The 12,551-nt window shown below is 34.3% G+C and overlaps 1 protein-coding gene across 1 annotated transcript; it reads right to left on the reverse strand.

The window, feature by feature from the left end:
* Window positions 1–546: 546 nt before the first annotated feature.
* Window positions 547–9,506, reverse strand: SCC3 (sister-chromatid cohesion protein 3). Its single transcript, XM_011044498.1, has 22 exons — window positions 9,239–9,506; window positions 8,999–9,161; window positions 8,679–8,791; window positions 8,412–8,504; window positions 8,077–8,240; window positions 7,746–7,982; window positions 7,491–7,635; window positions 7,223–7,401; window positions 6,960–7,105; window positions 6,753–6,880; window positions 6,189–6,362; window positions 5,669–5,830; window positions 5,378–5,578; window positions 5,165–5,299; window positions 4,881–5,084; window positions 4,619–4,763; window positions 4,293–4,399; window positions 3,892–4,026; window positions 3,151–3,416; window positions 2,864–2,988; window positions 1,060–1,338; window positions 547–750 (listed from the first exon to the last, which is right to left on the reverse strand). The coding sequence occupies exons 1-22, from the start codon at window positions 9,272–9,274 to the stop codon at window positions 737–739; spliced, it is 3,351 nt and encodes a 1,116-aa protein (XP_011042800.1). The 5' UTR covers window positions 9,275–9,506; the 3' UTR covers window positions 547–736.
* Window positions 9,507–12,551: the final 3,045 nt, after the last annotated feature.

Here is a 12,551-nt window from a genome sequence, read left to right on the forward strand (position 1 = left end):
TTCCACCTATGTAAATGCAGCCTTAGATTGATGGAGACATCCAGATGATTCTTCCACTCTTCTAGCACATGGATGTTAATAATATTTCTTATTTTCACCTTGACTCTCCTGAGCATGCTATTGGATCATCCGCTTGATATTGATATCAAGATTCATCCATGCCATGTGATTAGGAAGCGCTGCAACTGAACATAGATAAAGGGCAGCTAAGGGTTCTGCTTTGATTGTAATGCCCAAATGGCTACAAACAACATAAAACGATGAAAGGGATCTTATCCTCGCTTGATCTAAAAGTTTGAACTTCAGACCTTATAATCCTTATCCAACGTGAGATTGAAGCAACACGTTGATTGGGGTAGTGGCTCTGTAAATGGGGTAGAAGGTGGTTGTGGTGCCAGCTTATCTGAGATGGTTTTGAGTTTTGATAGGCAGTGGTAGCGGCAAAGATTTGCCGAAACAGGCCCACCTTTGACAAGGATGAGTTTAGCTGGTGAGATACAGATGAGGAAAAAGAAGACAATACACAGCCAGCCTATAGAAATTATGGAACCGTCAAGGAAAACAGCATACACATTTACTAAAAGGGTGCTCTTGAACATCTTGTTGAATCCAAGAAATATACACCTAGCAAACTAGTTCAGATGGGGAAGAAGATTACAGACCTGCTCTAAGATCTTAACGAAAACTTGTTAGCCATGCTTTTAATGTATATAACGAAACATGATAGGGAAAGTTGCTAGTTTGATGCCCCTGCATGATGAAAGGAAAAAAAAACAGTTAGCTGCATGACATAATATGATATTGAGAAAAGATTACAAGTCATCACCATATGGTTTTATCTACTAAATCTATCATCATGATTGCCACATTCCTTTTATTTTCCCTTATTCAGACAACCTGCAGTCTTGTGGCCATTATGTAGCATGAGAAGAGTCAACCAAGATTACAGTATTGTGGTTTTTTATAATTGGAGTATGCATAGCATGGTTTGAACTACACTATTCTACAGGGACATTATGAATCAAGCTGCATCAAGCAGAGCATAAATTCATTCCTTACCTGATGTTCTAGAAGCAGAAACTCCTGTCCTTCTATGGCCTTTGTTTTCATCTCTTGCAAGTTTCAATGACCTCAACTTGGATGATGACCTAAGGGAATGTATCAAAGGAGCCTCATCCTCTTCCTCCTCGTCTTGCTTCTCTTCTTCATCATGAGCATCTTCTTGATCTGAACCACTAATAGAATCCTCTTCGCTTGAACTGTCCTCTTCAAACAATCTCTTTCCCTCAATATTACGCCGCTTTCTTGGGCGACCACCGCGTCTCCTCTCTTTCTCATCTGCAATGTTCTATTGTTATTAGCACCATAGTACATTTGCAACAGGAAATTGAGAAGACAAAAAGGCAACAATTTGATTAATCTCAATGCAGTTGCAAGGTGCTTAAAAACCAACAAGCACTAAATAAAACCAGCCTTAAGTAGAGTTTTCACTCATGGAACATGTGTTTCAATGAAGAGGACTGCATTTAATTAATGAAAGTTACTTCCATGCAAAGTATAACCACTTTCAACGCAGCAGCTAAAAAATGTACTACAGATATTAAGTTGTTGTCGTACGAAGAGAGAAATACCAAAGGAAAAAAATAAAAATAAAATAACTGCTTGAATATAGTAAGATTTACCAAGCAGCAGGACCAAATTAAACAATAGACTAAGAAAATGAAAGCACCAGAAGTAGAAAAGGCTACACATACAAACAAGACACTGTCCCCTCAATCCATCATAAAATCCAAGAATCTTGCTCGGCAAAATTGATCATTCTTAGTTTACAGATCTTAAACAACGCATGAAGCCTAGATCTTGAAAAAGAAAAGATCTGGCACCTCACAAGGATTTCCATTAGTCCAAGGCAATCCATGACTCAATAGCACATAAACTAGTACCACTGCCATTGCCATTATCATTATCAATGCACTACGCCCCAGCAAACAAAGAGCTCCACCATTTCAGAATTATACGACTTAAGACTAGTGGAAACCTAGATGTCCATACCATAGTTGTCTAAATCATGATCTAGTTTGCAAGATCCTCCTATCTCACCATCTCACAGATGGAAAATTATCTGAATCACATAGAGAATGGCTATCTGGGTGGCAGCATCATTTTGATTCCAGTAGTTTAGTAGCATCATTGCCATATGATGATTCTACCAATTTTACATTTGAAAGGCAAATAGACAAAACAGGCCAAATCTTGTGAAACCCAAACAAGCTCGTGTAAATTGATTGACAAACCAAGACAGGCCTTTCAAAACAACTTATAAAAGCCGCACCATCAAAGGAACTGGGAAACTAAGCCTACAGTCCAGATGAATGATAAAAGAGCATGCTTGAGAAGATGTCTACAAGGTTGGATCATATTTTTTTTAATTCATATTGATTCCAAACTTCCCATCTTCCCACTTCACTTTGACATTCCCTTGCATCTTAATTTCCACTCTTGTGCATTTTATTTCTTGATTTCTTCAAAGCACGATTATAAGTGTATATTTTCCTCAAAACAAGAGTTATTGGCTGCCTTTTGATTGAGTAAACTACATGTGTTTTTTCCCTTTTTTCCTTTTCATTTATTAGATTTAGACTACTTTTATTTTTTCTTATTCTTGTTGGGCTATTGAGATGATTAGATACAGGACAAAGCAATTGCTTCTGCCAAATGCTTTTCTAATTGAAACGGGCTCTATTTTTCATATTTCTGTTTTCTTGTTGAGAAAGACAGAGAGCGCAGAAGACAAAAAAGAAATTAGCATGATTAACATAAACAGTCGCCTATTTGGATTAGAAGAAAAGTGATGAGAAGCTACCTGGCAAACCTTCATTCTTCACATACTTCTCTCGTAAGCTGTCAACAAATGCGTGGTAAGGGCGCCAGCCACTAGGATCTTCATCAGTATTTATATTCTCTGTCCGGCTCTGGACATCCTTTAGACTATTTGTAAAAGAACATGTTATGGCCAGCTTGTTTCTATCCATAAAACAGCAATCTATAAACTATGACCAAATAATTTGCTTTTGGAGAAGAGGGCAAAGAACTATTTAAATTCTATGGAAAATGCATCTGGATGGCAATGTCATAGAAAGTAACTCTTACATTTCCAGGATGTCAACCACAGGAAGCTTGGACACAAAATGAAGCACAGCACCTTCCAGAAAAGAGAGCTGTTTTGGAGAATCTAAGAAAGCATATTCAATACCATCCCTGACGATTTTTAGAATATCAGATCTATGCTTGTTCCGAGCAGCACCCAGGAATGTCCCAGAAAGTCGAGCAGCAAGATCCTTGCACTCTATAAGAGATTTGCTGGTGAAAGATTCATCATCACTTTTTGAAAGATCCACCAGATGCCGATCATAAGCCTAATCAAACAAAAAAATGGCAAATAATATAAGCATCAACATCTTCGCATGCATGCATGTGTACCCACACACACACAAGACTTCTTTTGATGCAAGATATCCAAGGACAACAGTTTCCTACGGATTATCCTTAAGTTTTTAAACATTGAAGTTCAAATTATGACCTGCATGAGCACAAACTTTGAACAACGATATCAAAAGGAACCTTCAACAAGGTACATATACGTGAAATTACCTGAAATATATTAACTACTCATAGCAGTTAATGTAAAAACACAAACACAAGCATAAATAACCAGGGATTTGAAAGGAGAAACCTAGCATAAAATAAAAGAGAACTAATAGTCATAAATTGTATAAGAAAGCATATGTGAAGAACATGCAAGAGAATAACCAGAGAAATCATTTTTCATTAACAAAATTACTGCATCTTAGACCCAAAGTGATTTCCCCAACCATAAAACACAAGCCATACCCTTTTCAATGCTTCCAGGAAAATGTATGGAAAATCATCATTCTTCTTTATGACGGTGATTAGATGCTTGACTATCTCTGCAACACTTGTTCCATGCATCCCAAAGTGAGAAATGATCTCTGGAGTAAGATATTCCTGCATTAAAAATACAAGATCAAGTTAGCAAACTATGAACTACAGATTGCAAACTTTCACATGCTTGATTATGAAATTTAGTCCAAATGTGAAAAATGGTAGCTCATCAAAATACATTTCATGTCACCCTGCCCACTCACTACACACATTTGTATCACTCAAACAGCGAGCACATTACAGCCATTGTCTATGATATTTATTCAACAACCCTGTTCATCACAAGCTACAAGAGTAACAACTATCTTTACAGTGAGTAGTATGCACACCCTGGGAACTGCAATGCTAACTACCAACTTTGCTGAAGCAATCATAACTGCGTCTCTGTTTGTCTCCTCAATGTACTCCTTGTTTGTCTCTTCATCTTCTGTCTCATCTGTGAGATAAACATTGGAGATAAATAACAGGGGGAGAACAAATTACAAAGCGAGTATCCAACATGAAATTATTTATGGATCATGCTTTTAAGCGTCAATGTTGAATTTAAGGTAACCAATCCAGTGCAGACTCCTAAAGGTGCTATCTACAGGATTATGAACCAGAAATCATCACATGAAATATTTACAAAGATGGGAGCACATAAGAATTGAGTCACCTGAAATATTTAACTGTTGTTCACAAAGTTTCCAGAACCTTTGTAGAACAGATGTATCTGGACAATATCCTAAATGTTCCAGCTTTGTTGAAGAAAAATTAGTCTTTCTGAACAAACACCATGCTTCTGCAAGTATAATACAAACCTGGACATAGTACATCAAATTGAAAGTCAAGTCATTCCAAAAACATGCAATATATATTGCCAACAGGTCAAAAGAAGCATTTGGATAGAGTCATGTTACAAAAAATAATTAGCTTACCCTACAAGCAAGCTGATTTCCACATTTATACCCTTCCTTATCTTCAGAAGGGGTTCCAAGAAAGTACTCCAGTTCCTCAAACAAGGCATTGCGTTTCAACAGCAGAGAAGTTAACAAAGCTTCAGAGACAGTTTCACTGTTTACAATAGACTGCAGACTCCAGGCTACATGCAAATACATATTGAGCAGAAGAAAACTGACAACCTGGACAAGCAAGAGAAATTATTAAATACAAGGAAGAGGAAAATGAAAAGCGCAACCATATAATATAATACTGAACACACCTCATCATCCACATTTCTGAAACTGTGGAGAACCTTAACAAGATCTTCATATAAGCTCTCAATAGGTACAGACCATGCCAACTGAAGCTCATATAACCTTTTCAAATTCACAAGCAGAGAATATTCATCACCATCCTGCAAATTTGAGCATGTTACATCTCATCCATTTCAGCATCATCAAGAAAGGAAAACACAAAACTGGAAGTTTTCTACCACTGCTTCTTTCACTGCAGACTTAAGCTTATTAATGAGTTCATCTTCAAGATTCTTCAATTTATTTAGAGCATAATCTTTCAGCTCTCCTTGACTTTCGGTGGAACAGAACTTGATAGCCTTCACACAAGACCTGAGTGCTTCCTTGTCACCATGTATAAAAAATGACTGTTTCATGAGCTGAAGGACATTTTTGAAATTCTGAAACACAAGACAATCAGTGGTTATTCTCTAACTATCTTCCTAATAGTATCAAAGAACTTGCACTTGGAAAGAAATGCTAGCACTCACACTCTCCTGTCTCTTCAAGGAATAAAGCCCTAGGTTCATATGCACAATGATCTCAACCAATGATGGCACTTTTGATTTGTCGGCCATGAATTTGCGCAGAAGTAGTGGGTAGTTCTTCATCATGGCGATAGTTATGTCCCGTCTATTATTTTCAAATATTTCCTGACATGTAAAGCATACTCTATGTTAAGCATGGCATAACTGCAGAAGTGCAGCAAATATCAAGTTACAGGAAAGAACAACTATCTTCAAAGGAAAAGGCAGCTAGTAAAACCAGAAAAGGAATGCAAGTTATTGAAACATGAATATCCACACATGAGTTATGACAAGTTAGCTTGCACGAGATTTTAAATTTCAGCGCTGATATGTTTTTGCATAAATAAGTATCAAACTAGAATTTCAGAATTTGGAAAATTACATATTAATCAACTGAATTTAGAGTTCACAGAGTGCAATAAACAATCACTTAAAACTGACACAATTTTGAAGAGACTTGATTTAAAACCAGAAAATTACGCACTTTCTGAGCTTTATTGTAATATTGCTTTCGAGTATCCGAAGCTGGAACAATCCTCTCTCCTACAGCCTTTCTGACAGATGCAGAAAGAAGCCTAACCAAATTTGTAGCATCATCATCGGTAAGCTCAATTAATGGATTTGCATCCAGGAGCATGGAAATAATACACTTCCAGTCCTGCAAATGAAAAATGAATTTCCTTCATATTAAGCAATTGGAACTGTAAATTCATAAATAAATTGTAGCATAATGTTTCTTAGTCATTGTCAGTAAACTGCTCCAGGTTTATAAAAGAAAAAATTTTGAATCACAAACAATTATCCAAGAAAAAGTTCCCTTACCCAGAAACTTGTCAAATGCAGAATAAAATTATAATACAAATTGGGCAGGAGTCAGTACAGGTGAGCCCCCGCCCCAACACTTCTCACAGGATAAGTCAGAAATTCCACCCCACCCCATCATGATCCCACTCCTTTCCTCATACACCAGTAGAAGCCCCAACACTTCTCCCACTCCTTTCCTCATACACCAGTAGAATTCTAAATTTCAAAAGTAATAAAAACATACCTTCATTGCTTTCATGTACTCCCAAACATCATCAATAACATAGATACTGAGAATTGGATCTGCTGAAAACTCCCTCAAAATCTGCAACATTCTGCTAAGATGAACCTCAGAAGAGCCATCATCACTGCCTGGAAAAACATCGTTATCACCATTGGTTTATGGAATTTTGACAAAGATCTTATCATAGAGTTCAAATAGGAAAGAAACCTTTTGAGCTAGATTGAGAGTTATTAAATTTTTGTGCAATTAGGTGATCATACACCAATTCTCCTATGGCACGCCTGATTTCTGCTGGATCATCAATAAGTAAATCATATAACGGACCCAAGTCATCATCAGGTAGGAGCTGATGCCTGCAGGACACAAAAGGCAAATTGCCAGTATAAGAGCCATTAGCATTGGATTTCAAAAAAATCAAAGATATATTTCTACATGCACATGTGATGGAGCAAAAATTGACAGACAGTTACCTAAGTAATTGTTTTACAAGTCCTATGGCACAAACAGCTACAGAAACATCAATGTCATCAGCAAGCTCAATCATCCGGTTGGAAAATCTTTCAGTAAAAAGACCGAGAGTGGGCACATTATCATCCACATCATAAAGCTTTTTTAATGCTTGAACAGATGCTTTTCTGACACCTGCATTCTTCAAGTGGCATTATACAAAAAGAAGCAAATTATGACTATTCAGCACATATCAAAAGACACTAAATCAAACCAGTTAAGATTACTTACTTTATCATTTAGTGTCCATCCAAGATACTTTAAGTATAAATCCTGCAAGAAAAGTGATGGATATGACAAAACCCATACACCAAGAGACTCAATGCATGATGTTCGAATATTAGGATCAATATCACGGTACCGATGCACGAATAACCTTCAAAAGGCAAGGAATAAGACAAGTCAAAAGACTATTTTAATAAAAATGTCAATATTGTGAAACAGGAATTTGATCAATTATTTTCCTTCTCTAAAAGTAAACCATACCCGGTAAATATTTTGCGCATCAAGTCCTCTAGTACAAGTATCTTATCATGAGTTGCTGATAACCTTTTATTTAGGGACTCTAGACGAGGCCCTTCTATTTGTTTCTTCTTTTCCACATTTAACTGTCTCTGAGTAGTTTCTCGTTGTAAGCCGAGTGCTTTAGCTACTGTTATGAATGACGTGACAAGTTGGAGACCCATCAAGGATGCAACTTGACGGTAAACTCTTGGTGGAGTGCTGATTAGAGTCAACACAAAGAAAATGTAACCAAAAGGAGCTGCTTCAAAAATTAAACCATAATTCTGAACTTCATAAAAAGATCAGTACTAACCATGACAGTGCTATTATATAGTCCATGCATTTGTCAAACAAAACCTTATCAAACAGAGGCCCATTTTGGCACTCAATAACCAAATTGTCCCAGAATGTGATTAGGTTATCTTTAAAGTGTTTGAAATCCTTCCTCTTTGAACTCTGATAATCTTCAACTTCACCCTACAGTTTCAAAAGTAAAGTGAGTGCTCTAAACTTGTATTCCCAATGCTTGAACTTAAGAAAGAAAACCCCATCAAGCATTTTTCACAAGGTCCCAGGAAAAGGTTGGAAACTATAAGATAACGGGCATAATGAAGCAAGAAACATATTAAAATAAAAGAAGTAGCATACATTTCTTGCAAGATTGACAAGAGCAACGACAACATCATCAACATCAGTCTCATCCAGCAACTCTTTCTTGATACTATACTTGGCTCCACATGCCTGAACAATCACACAATTTAACGGTCAAAAGGCTGGGGAGAGGCCTGCAGGACTGAAATTGAACTTCATAGACTATAATATTAAGCCTCATGATAAGATACTTGCACGTGTGTATCTGTCCTCCTTCATTCCTTATTTTCTAAACAATGAGATTTTAAAAAATTCCATGATTACCTCAAACAGCATCGTCAAGAGCTCAACCATGGCAAGTTTTGGATCCTTCTCATATCGCTCAACCCAAAGCTTCACCGCCTGAGGAATTTGTGCCCCATTCCCTTTAATAACATCTGCAGCAGAACAATATTCATGAACATAAACACACACACACACACATAACAGACCTCCATGATTAGCAGAAACATCTAATGTTCTTAAATAACGTCAAATATAAATATTCATCACATCAATTAACATGAAATGCAGAGTTTACGGCATTGAAGCAAACTGAAACCATAATTATCAAAATTAAACAAAATTAGGAGTCCATTAATCACCTATCAAGCTTTGGTCGGGATTGAGGAGTACGGCAGCGGGCGTGTCATCCTTGGCAGCACGATTACGCTTGGATTTAGGGCGAACCTCTTCGAAATCATCCTCGCGCTCCTCCACCTCCTCACTCGTTCTCTCCTCGGTCGCGTTCTTAGACCGATTCCTCTTCTGTTTAAGCAAATTAGATCAAAATTTGTGCCTAAAAGTAGCAGATGGAAGTGCAGATCGGAAGAACTGAAACTTACAGAGCGGTTACGGGAAGTTTCGGGGTGGTCCTCCATGACCTAGCTAGGGTTCGTGTTTAAAAATTCTTGAAATTATTTTGTTGTTGTAGAGTGGGGGTGGGGGGTGGTGACTGTGTGTCTTGTTATCCCGCCAAACGAAATCTATCCGAGATTTATGGCATCTGACGGAGTGTTTTGAGGCCTGTGTGTGTCCCCGTGACTTGTGTGTGCGCGCGCCCCCGCACCGAATCAATGCTCCCTCGTACAGACTAGCTAGCTGCTATAGCGTGTAGCGTGCGTTCGACATTTCTCTGTTACTGTGAATTAAAAAAATAGGTCTAAGAAAAATAATTTTAAAATATATTAATTTAGTTAAAATTGTTTTAAAATTTATAAAATAAATGAGAAACATAGTTTATCGTTTAAATAAAAAGTAAGTTATTTTAATTTTTATATAAAATTAAGTTTTTAAAAGAAACTGTGAGCCAACTAGTAAAAGAACAAAAGTTATTTGGTAAATCTTGTTTGGAAAGAAGATAGAATTTACTTTTTAAAATATTTTTTATTTAGAAATATATTAAAATAATATATATTTTTAAATTTTACTTTTAATATTAATACATCAAAATAAATAATATATATATATATATATTTTTTAAAAATCATAAAATTAAACAGTTTTTAAGTTCTAAATCATTGGATTGTCATTACATTAATTTTAAAAATAATAGTTAGAATTATAGTTTTAGTTCTTTTAATTAGAAAAATATTTTTAAATAAAACATATTTTCAAAAACAATCTAACTAGATATCTCTTATATTAAAATTAATTAATATCCAAAATACTTTAAAAAAATATCCAAATTAACAGTAACTACGAACAATAGTTCATATCAAATATATAATGGTTTATGAATAAGTTGTTATGAGTAACTAGGAACAATAGTTCATATCAAATGTATAATGGTTTATGAATAAGTTGTTATGAGTAAATAATTTTTGTATAAAATTATGATAATTTTTTTAATAAAAGAAAATGAAATCTCAACTTGATTTTCAGAAAAACAAAGTTCAACCATGATTTATTAATCTTTAGTAATTCTCTTTCAATGTATTTTAAGGTGTTTGTTAATAATTTTGAATGTTAGTATAAAAAATTAAGAAAAAAATTCTTAAAAACATATTTTTTAATATATTTTCAATTAAAAATAACTATATAAAAAAATATCATATATCATATTATCAAACAAACATTAAATCAAGAATATTATGATATTTAATGCTAACATGTTTACTAACAATATAAAACATTGAATTCTTTGTTAAAGTAGCAACACAACTTCTAGTTAAAACTAGTCTATTGGCATGTGTTCACTTCGGGTAGAGCAAAAAAATATCTAGATATTAGTAACATGTCTTTTTAAAATATAAATTTTAGTCATTAATTCAATGTTATTTTATATAATATTAAAATGAAAATACATTAGTTAATCTGGGCTAATATGCAAAAATCATAGGGGTAATTTAAAAAAAAAACAAAGAAAAAAGCTCAATCCTTAATTAACTTTATATTAAAGAATAAAAATGATAGAAAATAGCATTTAACTAAAATATACAACACACACTAAAAAAAAGAGATTGAAGATCATATAGCCAATTTCTGTAAAATCCAATTAAAAACACAAAGAATAATGGATGAATCCAAAAACTCAACTGAAAATAAAGACTATATTACACTCAAACAAAGACACAGAGAGATGGAACATGAAAGATTGAAACATAATAATGTATCAAATAATAATAATAAACTATAATTTGCATGAATCAAACTTGAAAGCCCTAAACCTATACTCAAATATTCAAAGTTAATTAGAAGTGTTTGATCCAATCCAAGTCTTTAAAGGAAAATTAATATAAAAGAATAATAGTGTACAAGTTTAAACTGTTTGATCCAATCCAAGTCTTTAAAGGAAAATTAATATAAAAGAATGATAGTGTACAGGTTTAGGCTTTGATCAAAGCATATAAGATAAACAACAATACATGCTTGTAAAAAATCAAAAGACACCTACAAACATTAAACCATAAACCCAAAACATTGCTCAAACCTCAAAAATGACTAGAATGAAGAAATCAGGTAAAACAAATGGCAGGTTTGCAATTGATTTAAAAAGTTCATTTGTCTCTCATTTTTTTAAATTATTTATTTAATCGGCACCTATAATTGTTAAAAAAATTATTTTGGTACCAAATTTTTTTTTCTCCTTTGTAGTCCTTTTTTGTTGGAGAAAAGAGAGGGGGTTGCCGAAATCCAATTTAGAGAGAGAAAGTTGGCGTTAAGGAAGATTTAGGCTACCAAAAAGGTTAATTTTTTGTGTCAAATAGTTTTATATGACAAGGGTAGTTACGATTAGATGTTCTTTTACCTTAAAAACATATAAAAAACATATTTAAGCTTGGGAATTTTTTTTATTTCAAGATGAATTTTGGTTTTGGACTAATGTTTTGGGTTTCTAGAGGCTACGAATTGATCTAACAATGTTTCTAGGTATTTAGGGTAAAAAATAAGTTAAAAATGAGTTTTCAAGTAAAAAACAAATAATTTTTCTAGTTGTATTCTGAGATTTTCAGACAACACGTTATTTATTTTGTTTTAAAGAAAACTAGGGTGGACGACGCGTCCTCCACCCTGTTAAATTTTTTTAAAAAAATTAAAGGGCTGCACACATGGTCCTAGCCTTGCAAGCTCACATGTTGGCATTTTCTTGATTAAGTCAAGCACTAGGCTTGGCTTAGAAAGTCCACTAGCGTCTGACCTCATTTTTTTTATTTTTATATTATTGACTTTTTATATTTGTTTCTTCAAATAATTTTTATAATTATTAAATTTTAATTAACACCCTTTTTTATGATTCTTTTTTGGATTGTTTTAGCCTTTCTTGAACAATAATTATTTTTTAATTGTATTGGGTATGTTTAGTTTTTTCAAAGGTTGACATGATTTATCATACTCTCGTGAGAGCTCGACGTTGCAACGACCCTTCCCGGAGTGGAGAATTGATTTCGAGGTTTTTTGTTTTTGTGAATAAGAGAGTTGCCACCTAGTATTATAATTATTAAGAAACGTGTCCCTTCCTGGAGTGGGGAATTGATTTCAAGGTTTTTGTTTTTGTGAATAAGGGAGTTGTCACTTAGTATTATGGTTACTAGAAAATTTAATTAGTCTTCCAGAGATTCTACGGCAAGTGAATAGTTGTGATTAGTACTTAAAAGTGCATTTTTATCATGGTTTTATATCATCATTTTGCACTTGAAGTATCAATAACTCCTTAAC

The sequence above is a fragment of the Populus euphratica genome, unplaced genomic scaffold (genome assembly GCF_000495115.2).
Source record: "Populus euphratica unplaced genomic scaffold, PopEup_1.0 scaffold102.1, whole genome shotgun sequence".
Classification (NCBI taxonomy): Eukaryota; Viridiplantae; Streptophyta; class Magnoliopsida; order Malpighiales; family Salicaceae; genus Populus; species Populus euphratica.

Bases quoted from the DNA above. Each gene is read 5' to 3' on its own strand.
- SCC3 (XM_011044498.1), bottom strand. From the start codon at position 9,274: ATGGAGGACCACCCCGAAACTTCCCGTAACCGCTCT. The intron at 7,983-8,076 runs GTTAGTACTGAT...GACTCTAATCAG, and splicing joins TATATAATAGCACTGTCATG to CACTCCACCAAGAGTTTACC. The intron at 5,579-5,668 runs GTGAGTGCTAGC...CTTGTGTTTCAG, and splicing joins CCTTGAAGAGACAGGAGAGT to AATTTCAAAAATGTCCTTCA.